Source organism: Diabrotica virgifera, chromosome 3 (assembly GCF_917563875.1).
Source record: "Diabrotica virgifera virgifera chromosome 3, PGI_DIABVI_V3a".
Taxonomy (NCBI): Eukaryota; Metazoa; Arthropoda; class Insecta; order Coleoptera; family Chrysomelidae; genus Diabrotica; species Diabrotica virgifera.
In genome coordinates, this window is record NC_065445.1 from 236,090,710 (window position 1) to 236,107,221 (window position 16,512).

A 16,512-nucleotide genomic window follows, 5' to 3' on the forward strand; every position below is an offset into this window, starting at 1 on the left:
GAAATCGACCCTTATTATAAACTCTGCTGGGCTGCGCGGAGCATTAGCAAGTGAGATTTTCCGGCCAGCAGCCTCCTCTGCGATTTTAGGATCCTGACTACAAATAATGAAAAAACTAAAAGTGCGAATTTTGTGATGAAATTTGGTATGTGGGGTTAGAATATTATTTGAAATAACTTGTTCAAATAACTTTTTCCGATATCTCTAACGCGAAGCAAAATAGCAAAATAAACAAAAGAGTGTAGCCCGTGTAAAAAATTTATGGGAAGGCTAAGTCTCCCTTGCCTCCTCTGACCAGCCGCCGCTGCTCCATTGCTTCGTCCACTTCATCTCTGAAGGATCTTCACGGTCTGTCTCTCTTCCTTATTCCTATCGGGCTCCACTCTGTTTTTTATCCAACGATTTTGGTCTGCTTTCTGACATGTCTGTACCAAGCTAATTACTTAGGGCACACCTCCCTTCTTCTTTTTCTTGTGCCACTCCTATCGGAAATTGGAAATAATCAAGGCTATCCTGACCTTGTTTACAGCTGATCTAAAGAGTTCATTAGTGGTGCAGCCAAACCACTTTCTCAAATTCCGCAACCATAACATTCATCTACGGCCTGGATTTACGTTTCCATTCTATTTTTCCTTGCATTATATTTTGAAGTAATGCGTATTTAGGTCCTCTCATCAGGTGACCCAGATATTTGAGTTTTCTTCGTTTTATCGTTAACAAAATTTCTGGGTCTTATTCTATCCTTCGTAATACTTCAAGGTTTGTGACTCTTTCAACCCAACTTATCTTCAGAATTCGACGGTAGCACCACATCTCGAAACTTTCAATATGTTTTATGTTGTTCTGTTTGAGAGTCCAGGCCTCTACAGCGTATAATAGCGTGTTAAATACGTAGCCCCTTAGCATTCTTAATCGGAGAGCAATAGTTATGTTTGTAAGTAATCGTTGTAATTCTTCTACTGTTCTTGCAACTAGTACAGTGTCGTCCGCGTATCGAATATTATTTACAACCTCTCCATTGATTACGATTCCTTCGTTTGCTTGCAAAAGGGCTTCCTGGCAGATGCTTTCACTATATACATTAAATAGCAGTGGTGACAAAATACATCCCTGTCGTACTCCTCTACGTATTTCTATTTCTTGAGATGTCTCATTTTCTATTTGGATGTAAGATGTATGGTTTTCTCTCTGAATCCAATATAAATTGAGAATTATTCGCAGATCTTTATTATCTATTAGGGTGGGTCGAAAAACAATGTTTCATTTTTTAATCGCTATACCGCGGAAAACTTGCCTTTGGAGTATATAAGTAAAATGCAAACTCAAATAAAGTTATATATTGAACCCCCAGCTAGCGCATCACACTTAAAATTTAGTTTTTTTCAGAAATCAAGACATTTTTCAATTATTTTTAAAATCTTTAGCCAATAATATTTGAACGTGCTATAGTGAAAACTGTTTAGTTAATAGTTTAAAAAATAAGAAATAAATTTGAAACAGACAATATCTTTTAATTTGCGGTAGCGCAAAATACTCAAAAATTGTTAAAATTCACATATTAGCACCTTAAAAGAAGGTGGGGTGTAGTGTGTTGTGTTGGGTGTAATTATCACAATCCATTTTTTGTTCTTTTACTTTACACTCCATTTAATTGGAATATAATTATTATAGTGTGTTTAAGGTTATAAATGATATAAATAAAACAATTTATAATTTTAATAACATGTTTAATTGAAAAAAAAAGAAACCAAATTATAGAAAAACAATGTAAACAAATTAAACGAAATTTTGGCTTTAGAAAGAGTCTTTTACTCACTATTGCTGAGTGGGTACGTTGAAGCTGCGCTTGCTGTCAAACTTTGGCATCGAAGCTCTGGATGCTACGGCAGATCTTATGAAACCATCTCATTACTTAGCACCGACGACTTTTTTAGATGCTTCAGTGACTTACTTGACGCATCGTTCCACGGCTTGACTATGACCTTTAACATTTTCCAAAGTTCCAATCCTCGGGTGTTTCACCAGCAGTGATTTTAACCCAAACTTCATCATCAGAGAATCTCCGTAACAGTGATGATGGTGGTGTAATTTCAGTGGTGTTCCAATCAAATAATTCAGTAGAGTCAGTCGCATGAAAGGTGATTTTTGGAGGTCGAAGAACCCTAATTGTTTCTGTTTCTGTAGCTAACATCCTTGCTTTGATTATTCTTCGGAATCCTAATTCTCTTATGTGTTTCCCTTCATCCACTATGATCCTCAGTAGCAAATTTTCTGGGTGAGAAAAATGCATTTCTTTCGATTACAAGATCAACTACTTTAATCAAATTCTCTGGTAGAAATCTGGTTGATTTGATAGCCTCAAAAACGTGTTCAGGTCCATCTGTTATGTATTTGCTGTACTTTATTTTGAACCATAGAGGCATGCATGATCTAAAAATGAAGGATACTCCTTAAGTCGTCAGTCCATCTTGTAGGCGGTCGAACGACGCTTCTCTTGGCCTCCATTCCAATAACCTCTTCGTCCATCGCCCATCTGTCATTCTGGCTATGTGACCTGCTCATCTCCACTTCAACCTGGCTATCCTCTCGATGACGTTAGTCACTGGCGACTGACGTCAAGGTGACTGACGTCAAAACTCTGTTAGCTATAGTCAACCATCGAGAGTGGGAAAATGGACCCGGCTCTCGAACAGATAAGTTCACAGGGCAGTTGCCTGACTTTATCGCACAACTTATATCTAGAAGATACTATTCATCTTTACTCAAAAGATTGCGATTAACTAGTCCTCCTAGTGATTAGGAACGAGACGGTTTCATAAGATCTGTCGTAGCATCCAGAGCCAAAGTTTGACAGCAAGCGCTTCTTCAACGTACCCACTCAGAAATAATGAGTAAAAGACTCTTCCTAAAGTCAAAATTTCATTTAATTTGTTGACATTGTTTGGCTACAATTTGGTTTCTTTTTTGTTTCAATTAAACATGTTATCAAAATTATAAGTTGTTTTATTTATATCCTTTATAACTTTAAACACACTATAATAATTATATTCCAATTAAATGGGGTGTAAAGTAAAAGAACAAAAAATGGATTGTGCTATTTACACTCAACACAACATACTAGACCACACCTTCTTTTAAGGTGCTAATATGTGAATTTTAATAATTTTTTAGTATTTTGCGCTACCACAAATTAAAAGATATTGGCTGTTTCAAATTTATTTCCTATTTTTTAAGCTATTAACTAAACAGTTTTCACTATAGCACGTTCAAATATTATTGGCTAAAGATTGTAAAAATAATTGAAAACTGTCTTGATTTCTGAAAAAAAAACTAAACTTTAAGTATGATGCGCTAGCTGGGGGTTCAATATATAACTTTATTTTACTTTGCATTTTACTTATATACCCCAAAGGCAAGTTTTCCGCGGTATAGCGATTAAAAAATGAAACATTATTGTTTTTCGACCCACCCTATTATCTATGTCTTTTCTTTCGCGATAAGCTAAGAGTGTCTCTTAGCTTATCGCGGCATACTCGGTCAAACGGTTTTTAAAAATCGATAAAACATGCATGTACTTCTTGATTAACGTCTAGGCATCTTTGTGTAATAACATTCAAACCGAAGAGAGCTTCTCGAGTACCTAGTACTTTTCTGAACCCCATCTGTGTATTACTAATACCTGACCTCCAACTTTTGATAAACTTGGTTGCGGATGATATTTATAAATTGTATGTATCTTTAGTAGATGGCTCACTAAAGATATTGTTCGATGTTTTGAACACTCTTTTGCATTGGATTTCTTTGGCAGTGTAACGAATGTATACAACAGCCACTCTTGAGGTACAATACCAGTATTGTGTACTGTGTTAAATAAGTGAAATATTATACCTATTGATTCATCATTCAAGAGCTTTAGCAATTTAGTAAAAACCTCTTACACTTGGTACTTACACTTGCTACCAAGTATGACAAGGATATGTCAAATGGTTTTTATAGTCCTGTCGCCAGTAGGGGTACAACAGCCTCCTTAATTCAGATGGACTTACTCAAGTTTTCTTTATGTATTTTGACCCGTAGAACAAGAATTTTTTGGGTAACAGTCGATCCGGATGTCGATAAGATTGTTATAAACAAAGAACTTGAGGAATCACATAACAGCGATTTTTCGCAAAACAAAACATTTTTTTGTATTTTTGTCATTCTAAGCAAAAAATGGTTTTACAAGTTTTTTCGTAGAATGCATAGTTTTCGACACAAACGCGGTTGAACTTTCAAAAAATCGAAAAATTGCAATTTTTGAACCCGAATAACTTTTGATTGAAAAAAAAAATAGGAATTCTGCTTACCGCATTTGAAAGTTCAAGTCAAATTCTATCGGTTTTAATTATTTTAATTTCTAAAAATGATTTTTTTTTATTGTTAAACAAAGCTATAAACACATAGTGATTGAATGATGTTTTCAATGCATTTCTAATTTGAAATCGAACGAGTAGGCGCGCATACAGAATTTCTACGTATATTACGTACATTAAAACGCATGCATTGGGCACGGGAAACACTATGTGTTTATAACTGTGTTTAACAAATAAAAACTTAATTTTTAGCAATGCAAATAACCAAAATCGATAGAATTTGACTTGAACTTTCAAATGCAGTAAGCAGAATTGCTATTTTATTTTTTTAATCAAAAGTTATTCCGGTTCAAAAATTGTACTTTTCCGATTTTTTGAAAGTTCAACCGCGTTTATCTCGAAAACTATGCATCCTACTAAAAAACTTATACAATCATTTTTTGCTGAGAATCACCCAGAAAATGCAAAAAAATGTTTTGTTTTGCGAAAAATCGCTGCTATGTAATTCCTCAAGTTCTTTGTTTATAACAATCTTATCGACATCCGAATCAACTGTTACCCAGAAAATTCGTGTTCTACGGGTCAAAATACATAAAAAACTTGGGTATTGTCCTTTTCATGATCATTTTTCAGTGCGTCACAAATGATAGGAAAAAGGGTAAGTCCGTGATAATACACATTTATGACATTTATTCTAACATGACATTTTAGTTAAATCTGACAGTTGTCAAATTTTATTTTCAATTTGGAATAAAAACAAATCAAATGTGTTTCTTGCATTTATAAAATGGTATTTTCTTTGATTTGTATAGTCTTATAAATTATACAGATTATATTTGTAATATTATTATCTAATTAAAAAAAATTATTTTTTTATTATGGCGCCATCTATCGACAACTAGAATAACTAGAAAAAATGTTATAAAAATGTCGCCGACGAAATGTAATCACCGACGTGCCTTTTTTTCTGTCACATACAATTTAATGCGTTAGAAACAAATCGAATAACTGTGACGCACTGAAAGATGATCATGAGAAATACTGTAAGTCTATCTGAATTAAGGAGGCCGTTGTACCCTCCTGGCGACTGGACTATTAATAACTACAATGAAATTCAAAAACTTGAATTTTGCATGGTACGTATATTTGAAATGCGTTTATCTCGAAAACGGTTGAGTTTTGCGAGGTAAATGTAGTCGCTCTCTCTCTCTCTCTCTCTCTCTCTCTCTCTCTCTCTCTCTCTCTCTCTCTCTCTCTCTCTCTCTCTCTCTCTCTCTCTCTTTGCTTTATTTGGTCAGACCATCTAGTTGGTGATCGTCTTCTTGATCTTCCCTCCGGAACGTTTCCAGAAACAATTAATTTCTCCAAACTGTCGTCACCTCTGCGAACCACGTGACCAAAGAATTGAAGAATTCGTTGCAGAAATATTGTGGACAGCCTTTTTTTAATATTGAGTTGGTTTAGAATGGAAAAATGGTAAATGTATTATACCTTTTTCAATTAGAAATATTAGGGGAGCAAACATTTGATCTTATAATTATGTGGAGTGGGGGATAAAAAACTGAACGTAGTAAATGGGCGCTGAAAGACGTATGTGGCGCCCTCTGAATAATATATAATTTCTGGTGGGGAATTTAGGTTTATCGTCCTAAAAAAACCCCACTTACCCAATTCCTTGTTGTTACCTGCTTCCTGTCAGGAAATATTTAAATTAAATAAAGTAAAAGTTTAAATTTAACACCCTGTATTTCTGTTATTATCAACTTTCGTACGTAAAGCCAAGGTAAGTTGGCTTAAATCAACCTATTTTAACCTCAGGAATCTAAGGTTAAAACCTTAGGAGGTTTTAGGAGGTAGAAGGAACTAAGGTTTACAAAACACCCTGTATACTTATACAAAGTTTTTCATCTATGTTGTCTGTTCTGCGGATTTGGCTTTCTGCTACACTGACGCTGGTGTTAATTTCTTCTCGCACTGTTTGTCGTAAGTGTTCACTTTTAAGCTGGCTTAAGTCTAACGCTGGGATGATGGTTTTTCTCACTTTCTTTCGGCTAGCTTCTGACACAGATACTACTGGATTACATACATAATCCGAACCAATATCAGTTCCAGGGTAAGTTTTAGTAGATTTCACGGCATTACGGTATCTTTTTGTCACCATTATGTCTATTTGGTTTCTGATTACTTTTTCTTGTGTGTGTTGAGGTGACGTCCACGTATACAGCTGCCTTGGTGGTAATTTAAAGAATGTATTAGTTGTTATTAAACCTTCGCTTGGACAAAACTGAACTTAACGATCACCCTTTTCATTTCTATTACCTAAGCCATATTCTACGACATTTTCTTCAACTTTACCCTGACCTACATTGGCGCTCAGATCGCCCATTACTATGTTAATGTGTTGTCTCTTTGTTGTTCTCATCACCTCTTCTAAGTTAATATAGATTTGTTCTGTTTCCTCTTCGTCTTTGTCTGCTGTAGGAGCGTACACTTTTGTATGATGTTTATTATGTTCAACTATTTTCAATGGGAAATAAGCCACAATTTTACCTAAAAAATGATTTTAATAACGTTTCGAAGCCCAAATCGGGTTTCGTTGGCAAAATACAAAATAATACTAAAATAAACAAAAATATTGTTGCTAAGTAAAAAAATTCTTCTAATAATTGATTTAATCTGACTCATTTATAGTGGCAATTCAGACGTATATTATACATTTTAAAGTAGAAGACTTAAAAATTATATCGCCAATATTTATGAGTTGCGTTTCTGGGACGACATTACTAAAAGATAGTTCATTCAGTTACATGAAAGCAATCTCAACTCAAGAATATCTGTCACAAAAAACATAACATGTGATCTCTCTTTAAAAAACAACCAAATGCAACGATGACAATAAAATTCTCGCGTTAGAGATTCCATAGTAAATCACGAGGAAAAACCAGGAAAAAACCTAGAATAGAACAGAATAGAAATATGCTTTATTGCCACTGAAAATGTTTACAATTTTATGGACAAAGCTTACATACAGACAAAAGAAAATAATATCAACAACAAATAACAAATAACAGCTACAATTTACTAAAATTACATAAATCGTCAATATACAGTAAATATGATATAAAACCAAAGACAAAAACAATTCATTACAAAATTTATATAAATTGCAAATTGAACATACTTACAACAAATAAAATAAAACATTAGGAATTGACAGTTTCATCTACTGCGAATGAAACCCAATTTTCTTAGTTATTCATTAAGAAAGTCTTCTATTGAATAATATGGTCTTTTAGATAGATAGGCTTTTGTCATTTTGCGGAACTTTGGGAAAGATGTTGCAGATTCAAGTTGTAAAGGGAGATAGTTGTTAAGTTTTTTTGCGTAATATAATATAGATTTCTTTACTAACTCAGTGGATGGGATCGGTAAATAAATATCAAAGATTGAATTTCTGGTGGAGTAAATATCATTGGGCCTTGCTGGAAAGACATGAAGGTGTTTACGAATTAAACAAACCGTTTCTAGGATATATAAAGATGGAAGTGTTAAAATTCCGTGTCTGAAGTAACTTCTGCAATGTGTAGATCTTCTGAGGCCAAAAAGATATCTTATTGCTCATTTTTGCAATTAAAAAATCAAATCAAATCAGATCAAAGAATCAAATTGAGCAGCTGTACTAGAACCCCAAAAAGGAAGACCATTATCGAAGATGAGACTCAAACAACGAAAAATATGTTATTTTAGAAGATGCTAAATTGAGTTCTCTTGAGTCAGATCTTATTGCATAGCAAGCTGAGGCGAGTTTTTTACTTAACGAATCGATATGAAGGGACCATTTGTTGCTGTCTAAAAAAAATACCAAGAAATTTTACAGAATCAACGGTACTGATCTAGCTGTTATTAAGAGGCAAAGGTTGAAGTTCTCCTTTATAGGATAATGCTACGGTTTTATCTATAGTAAAAGAGAGTAAATTAGAGTCAGACCAGGTCTTTATCGTCAGTAGATCCGAAGTTATAGTTTCATAAAGAGATGCAATAGTTGAGTTGCTCCAACTGATACTGGTATCATCAGCAAAAAGAAAAATTTTCCCTTTGATTTTTAAATTAGTGATGTCATTTATAAAGATATGGAACAGAATAGGACCCAATACTGAACCTTGCGGTACTCCACATACAATTTTTTTTAGACTAGAATCAGTATCATTTGCTCTAACTAGTTGTTTCCTATTATTCAAGTAGGATTGAAACCAATTCAAAGAAATACCTCTAATTCCATAGAAATTTAGTTTTTTAATCAAGATGTCGTGATTTGCACAATCAAAAGCCTTGGCATAATCACAGAAAACAGTGGCAGTATAAAGATTATTGTTTAGTGCTTGATAAACCTCATGTAGTACAGAAAGCATGGCATCAGTGGTACATTTATTAGTTAAAAAGCCGAACTGATTTTGAGATAAAATGTTGTTATCAACGATAAAGGACATAAGCCGAGTTTTAATGAGTCTCTCAATAATTTTGGAGAGTGCCGGTAGTAAGTCAATAGGTCTATAGTTGTAGGCATTAGATTTTTCACCACCCTTATGAAGAGGAATAATAATGGCTGCCTTAAGGCACTCTGGAAATTTACCTTTTTCGAAGGAATCATTAATTAGTGAGACGAGGGTGCGTCCATGAGCCGAACTTGAACGATCATACCTGGCAATTGTGGTATATTTTTCTACAAAAAAGGCTCGTTGACTTCAACCCAGTGCTCTGTAACCGCAACTATCGGAGGAAATCCTAATTCCTCCAGAAACAAAAATAATTCATCCGTTTTATTTTTTATAGAACGAATATTAATCAAAACCATGGCAAAGTGGTCATCACTAAAATAAACCTCCCGATACTATCCCGACATCGTAAGTATTTGGTCTTACATTTAATTTACTTTCAAAGAAACTAATATCAAATTCTGACTTTAATATGTTTAAATTATAAATAATATTAATAATAAATAGATATACAATAAGTAATACTAAAATATAAAATTTGTACTAACTCGATATGTTCCACTAATCGTGGTATTTTCTTTCTATTGACTTCCTTTTTCAATATGGGTAACCACATCCTACTGCATTCTACCGAGGAATTTGCGACACAGTTGGTTTCATTTAGCATACTAGAGCCGCTTCTTTGATTTTTTTCTTTTTACTATATGATTCTTTCAAAACTATACTTGAATCTCTCCTTTGAACTCTATATTCATTATCCCATGCACGTTGACATATTTGAGATCTATCAAATTCTCTATTTTTAATATGAGACTGATGTTCACTTATTCTAACATTTAAAGGTCTTGATGTTTCAACTAAATAAAATTGTTCGCATTCACAAGGTATCTTATAAATGCAATTCTTTGTTCTTTCTTGTTCATTGTAAGGTTTAGTTTTAGATAGAATAATTCTCAATGTGTTTGTTGTTTTTAATATTGTTGAATTTATTTCCTTTTTTTTTAGTTTCTCGGATAGTCCTTTTATAAGTATATGGTATCGATATTTTCCTCGTATTATTTCTTGTGAATGTTGTAGGATCCCGTTCTAAGTTGTTATGTTTCATTCGATCCAATCTTGACAATTCATTATTTATAAACGATAAAGGATAATCATTATTTAATAAAACAGATGTTAACAATTGTTTATTATGTTCTTCCCGTACACCTCCCAGTGTGCCCGTAATACTTCACGATTATATTTATTTTACACTTTAAATTATAACCTAACTTCTTATATTCTTTCGAGATACCTAATAAATAAATAAAATATATTCTTGTTTTTAGGCTATAGCTTGGCATCCTTGGAAAGATTCCTTACTAGTGCTGGGTCAGATGGATTACCTTTTTTTGTGGAATGTTCAAAGTCAGAATATTTCTTGTTCAATGCCATTTCCGAACACCTACATCGATAGTTTAATATTTAATCCGATGTCTGCTGAACTGCTGGTAAGCAAACAATATGACGTGTGTGACGTTCAATTAGGTAGATATAAGAGTGTTTCAACTGCCAGGGCTATCACCATGCACAGAACGCGTGCCACAAGAACCCGAGGTGTGTGAAATGCGGAGAAGATCACCCCACGAAGATGTGTATAAGACCCAGGGAAATAAAGGCAACATGTTCCAACTGCAACGGAAGCCACCCCGCAAATTACAGAGGATGCCCTAGATGCCCAACCAGGAAAAGACCACCACCACAGAGGCTACAACAACAGACGAACATACGACAGCAGACAACCGGTATATCCTATGCCCAAGCCACACAAGCCAAAACGACGCAAAACACCACAGCGATCCTCCAACATGAAGACGACCTAGTCAGAATGGTAACAAACATAGTGACTAAGGTAGTCCAAGAAGTCAACCAAGGCACCAGACAGACGATCAAGTAAAGTCAGCATACAAAAAAAAACAAAAAACAAAAAAAATACTTGAACACCAAGCCATTGGACTGAACACAGTCGGGCTTGGTACAATGACTTGGGGCCCCAGAAAGCAATTTGAGTTCCGCGGATAAGTAATTAGAAGATAAAGGCTTAGAATGCTTCATGCTGGCCTAGTTTTGAATTCGATTACGGCACTACATTGGAATCTTATTACCCAGGATTCTATTGTGAAGAGCATTTGGCTGATAGTTGTGCCCCTATCGCGCATCAGCGTGCTATAGGGGGAAAGGGATGGCCTGGGGCACTGGAGCGAGGTGGAGTGATCCCTGTTTTTTATTCGGGCCAAAACACCTCCTCCCAATGAATTGTTACACCCGAATGTACTTATTTTCGAAAGGGTGGACATCTTCCACAGGCCGGGTTGAATCAAATTGCTTGCTTGCTTGAGATATAAGAGCACAAAAATACTGTGACCTATAATTTTATTTTGTCTTTTTTTGGCATCATAACCTTGAACGGTTCTTTGCCTGTCTGGCTATATTGCTCCATTCAGACCTCTCTTGTGCGTTTCTCCTTTATTGTCCCACAATTAAAAGTTTTCAGGTCATCGTCTACGTCATTCAACTATCTTGTTCTGCGCCTTACTTTTTTTGGTCTAGTCGGACCATCATTAGTGAATTATCTTCACTAGCCATATATCTATAGCCCGATCAGGGAACACACAATTTTACGAAAACCTCCAAAAAAATAAAGGAGGGATGAAATTTTGGGAATAGGTAGTTGAAATTGTCTGTTATTCTATAAGATAATGTTTACAATTATACATCCCCTTCATTTTACAAAAATTGGGAAACGCTGAGTGAAAAATATTTTCTCGGTGGTGAAAAAATATACGTTCAAAATAAGTCAGAAATTGTACAAAATGACTAATTCTAAGTAACTTTCGTTCTATAGAGTTTTTTCACTAACTTAATACTTTTCGAGTTACTTGCGAGTAAATATGTTCATTTTTAACAAAAAAAAAACATGTTTTTGGACGGTTTTTCGCAGATAACCCAAAAAGTAAGTATTTTAGCGAAAAAAAATGTTTTTGTCAAAATATAGCTTATAAAATACTGAAAAAAAATGATGTATGCGCGAGGTCTGTAGTAGGGATGGCGGTTTTTGACAAAACACCGGTTTTCGGTTATACCGGTATTTTTTGCTTACGGTTTAACCTATCGATTATAACCGGCCAAAAAATCCGGTTTTTGGAAAAACCGGTTTTCGGTTTTTTTAATCCAATATGTTACAAAGTTACATTTACAATACACTTTAGTTTGCAATACTCCATTCTACTCGATATCAATATGATCAAATAGAGTACATACTATCGGAAGAACATGTATACTGTATGAGTGTATCGTTTTGAAAACGTAGCGAAATTCTTGGAGATTCGTATTCGTAATCACTAATTCGATATTCATAGTCAGAGCATTACTTTTGGTAATCAGAAAAAGTCATTCACCCACTTTCAATGTCAAGAGTTAAGTGTGAAAAATAGATGATGTTTGCGTCTAATTCAACCAGATCACTTCTTATGTAAATATTATGATTACAATTACCTTTTCAAGGAAATATTATAATAAAACTTAATAATTGTTTCTGGCTGATGTGAGATTGCACTTTCAGTTTGCTTCTGTATTTTATAAAATAAAATAAAATTTGAATTATGGTTTTGTTTGGAAGAATTATTTGAGAATAATAATTATGATTGGGATCCAAAATAATACCTAACCTAATCCTAATCACCGTAAAAACCTAATAACCGGTTTTTACTTTAAAAAGAAAAAACCGGTTATAACCGGGACAAAAACAACCGGTAAAACCGGTTACTGCGGAGTAAAAAAACCGGTTTTAGGTTTAAACCGGTAGGTTTTTCCCAGCCCTAGTCTGTAGACCCAGTAGAAGAACAGATCTAGCTAATGAAAAGTAGGTTCTTGTTCGTTAAATTCCAAATCCAATATTTCAACTTGAAATAACCCAAAAACGGAGCTCTTTTCGGGGAAAATTCACTACAACTTTTTAAAACTGTTTAAAAAAGGTTTATTTTTGTTTTTTTTTTAAACTTCTGACATTAAAATAAGTAAGTTACGCTCAAAATATTGCTGGTCATTTTTACTTTTTGCTAAAAAAATCGCGAAAATCACCCCCTAATTAGCTTCCCAAATAAAATTAATGGTTACCGCTACACAAATTACTTTACTTATATATTGTTGATATTATCTATAAGTTTCATTGGTTGAAAGTGCTCAATTTTGAAAATAAATGGGTTTAAAATAAAATATTTTTGAAGTGAAAACTTCTTTAGCGACGTTGTGCGATTTTTGGATAGGGGAAAGCATTGAATTCGCGACCGTCATCGCGACCGTCATTGCGACCGTCATCGCTTATGCTATATATTATTTGTATGTATATATAAATCGTATAGAAGTATTTAAATTTAAAATAAATGTAAAACCTATTTTAGAATGAGGAAAAAGGATTTATTTTGCGATCGTCATCGCGACCGTCATATCTTCGGCGAAATAAATTTTGTACGTATCTATATTATGTGTATCTATACATAAATTGTATAGAAATGTTTAAATTTAAAATATGTAAGTGTAAAACCTATTTTTGGATGGGGAAATAGGATTTATTTCGCGACCGTCATCTCTTTAGCCAAATAAATTTTGTACGTAGATGTATTAAAGTGAAAACTTCTTTAGGGACGTTGTGCACTTTTTGGATGAAGTATTAAATTGGCTACGGTCGACGGTCATCGCCACCATCATCGCTTCGAAGAAATAAATTTTTGAAATGAAAACTTATTGAGGGTATTGATGGGGAAAAAGTATTCAATTAGCGACCGTCATCGCTTCGACGAAATAAATTTTTGAAGTGAAAATTTCTTTAGGGACGTTGTGCACTTTTCAGATGGGGAAAATATTGAATTAGCGACCGTCATTGAGACCGTCATCGCTTCGGCGAAATAAATTTTTAAAGTGAGAACTTCTTTTGGGGACGTTGTGCACTTTTTAGATGGGAAAAACGTATTGAATTAGCGACCGTCATAGCTTCAGCGAAATAAATTTTTTAAATGAAAACTTCTTTAGGGACGTTGCGCACTTTTTGGATGAGAAAAGTAATAAATTGGCGACCGTCATCGCTTCGACGAAATAAACATTTGAAGTGAAAACTTCTTTATGGACGTTGTGCTCTTTTTGTATGGAAAAAAGTATTAAATTAGCGACGGTCATCGCTTCGATGAAATAAATTGAGGGACGTTGTGTACTTTTTGGATGTAGAAAATTACTAAATTAGCGATCGTCATCGCTTCGACGAAATAAATTTTTGAATTGAAAATTTCTTTAGGGACGTTGTGCATTCCTTGGATGGGGAAAAAGTATTACATTTGCTACCGTCATCGCTTTGCTGAAATAAATTTTGTACGTGTAATTATGTGTATCTATGTATACATAAATAGCATAGGGCATACGCATCGCGTATATGATATATGTATAGCACTTCTTTTTGGACGGGGGAAAAGAATTGAGCTCGTAATTTATATACTATATGAAGTTTTCACTTCTGTCGGCACTCCCACGAGCGCCTTCAATTTTTTTTATTTTGAAAAAAAATGGAAATTTTGTATGGAACTTAAAAATTATGAGTAATACCAAAAATCTCAAGAGTAATAAAATGATCTTTTTGCTTTTCTGAATTTTTTTAATTTTTTGTTTTCTTGTCAGACAAAAATTTGTTATGCTATGGCTGTTCACAATTTCCCTAAACTCGTGATTAGTTACCCGTTTAAGCCATTTTAACTACAGCTTTTTCAAAAATAAGCACTTTGAAGCGATGAAACTTACAGATCATATAAATAATACATAAGCAAAGTAACTTGTCAAGTGGTAGTGATACAATTTATTTGTGGTGCTAATTAGGGGGTGATTTTCGCGATTTTTTTTTACCAAAAAATTAAAGATGCCAACAATATTTTGAGCGTAACTCACTTACTTTTAATGTTAGACGTTTTAAAAATAAAACAAAAATAAACCTTTTTTAAACACTTTACAAAAGTTGAAATGAATTTTCCCCGAAAAGTGCTCCGTTTTTGGGTTATCTCACATTGAAATTTTCGATTTGGAATTTGACGAAGAAGAACCTACTTTTCATTAGCTACAACTCTGCTTCTACTGGGTCGACAAACCTTGTGAATACACCATTTTTTTCAGTTTTTTGTAAGCTATAATTTGCTAAGAATATTTTTTTTTCGATAAATTAATTACTTTTTGAGTTATAACGGAAAAACCGTTCAAAAACATTGTTTTTTTGTTAAAAATGAACATATTTACTCGCAAATAACTCGAAAAGTACTGACTTAGCGAGAAAACTCTATAGAACAAAAGTTGTTTAGAATTAGTCATTTTATCCAATTCCTGTCTTATTTTGAATGTATATTTTTCACCTTAGAGAGGGGTATTTCCCTGCATTTGTGTAAAATGGAGGAGATGTAGAATTCTAAACTTTTTCTTATATAATAATAGACAATTTCAAATGCCTATTCCCAAATTTTCATCCTTCCTTTATTTTTTTTTGGTTAGATTGTTCTTTGATCGAGCTATTAGGTATAAAGACCTTTAGACTACAATGATCAAACATATTCGCTCCGTGCGTGACCATGGTGGGGGATACACGAAACGATGCCAGCGTCCATAGCGGCGAAATATGACAATTTTGGTCATTCTTTGTAATATCAGTATTATTTTTCGTAATCATTTTCATTCATTTCGATTCTTTGTAATATCAGTTTGTATAACAAATTTTATCATAGATGGTAAATAAATGTTGCGAAAGTATTTAATGCGAGAACAGTCGCGCTCTCTTCTGTCACGTAAGCAGTCGCGCGTTAGATAAAATCTAACAGTACGAATTTAAAACAAATTTTTATTTTATAATATTTTTATTTACTTGTTATTTTAAAAATATTTATTTCTAACAATTTTAAAGCTAACTGGTTCTCGCCAAAGCCATAAAATCCACAAAAAAAATAAAAACAATAAAAAAAATTTTTTAAAAAAATACCAACGCATTAGTAAAATCTTCCTCGAGGCACTTACGAGTGGAAAGTTACCGTAAAACGAGGTCACTTTGTGACAGACTCAGAAGTTTTTGTAAATTTTAAGATATTTTTTATGGAATTGTTACATTCCAAAATTTACAAGAAACTTATAACTTTTAACTTCTAACTTAGCTGGATTTCACTGGGAAAAATTTACAAACAGTACAACAATTTACAAAAATATTTGTCACATTCTCGCCCCTTTCATTGGGGTGACATTGTGGCAACGTAAATTCTGCATACAAGTTTAAAGTCGGCGTTTTAATGGGTCAGAAATGTGACAGAGGTCGCCTGTAATTATAATCTGAATATTAGATCTATCACAAAACCACCCATATGCATGTGAGCATATGGAGTTGGTCTGTCATAAAATCACCCCACCAGTTGAACAGAAAACTTTATTAATAATAAAAACAAATGTTATTAAAAACAAATAATAAATAAAAGAAGTTAAATAAATCATTTTGAATCGGTAATAATTCTAATTATTCACATAAATGTCCATTTCAGGCACTTGAAAAATTGCTCTTCGAGAAATTTGGACGAGTGAATTTATTTTCGCTTGTACAACATCAGCAAATTCGTACATAAGCT

At 33.7% G+C, this 16,512-nt stretch overlaps 1 protein-coding gene across 1 annotated transcript in view; it reads left to right on the forward strand.

Moving 5' to 3' along the window:
- Positions 1-16,512, forward strand: part of LOC126881604 (protein cortex-like) — a 75,641-nt gene that overhangs the window by 37,192 nt on the left and 21,937 nt on the right. Inside the window, exon 6 of the mRNA XM_050645965.1 lies at positions 10,171-10,332. Coding sequence (XP_050501922.1) covers positions 10,171-10,332 — 162 coding nt within the window. The remainder of the gene's footprint in view (positions 1-10,170; positions 10,333-16,512) is intronic.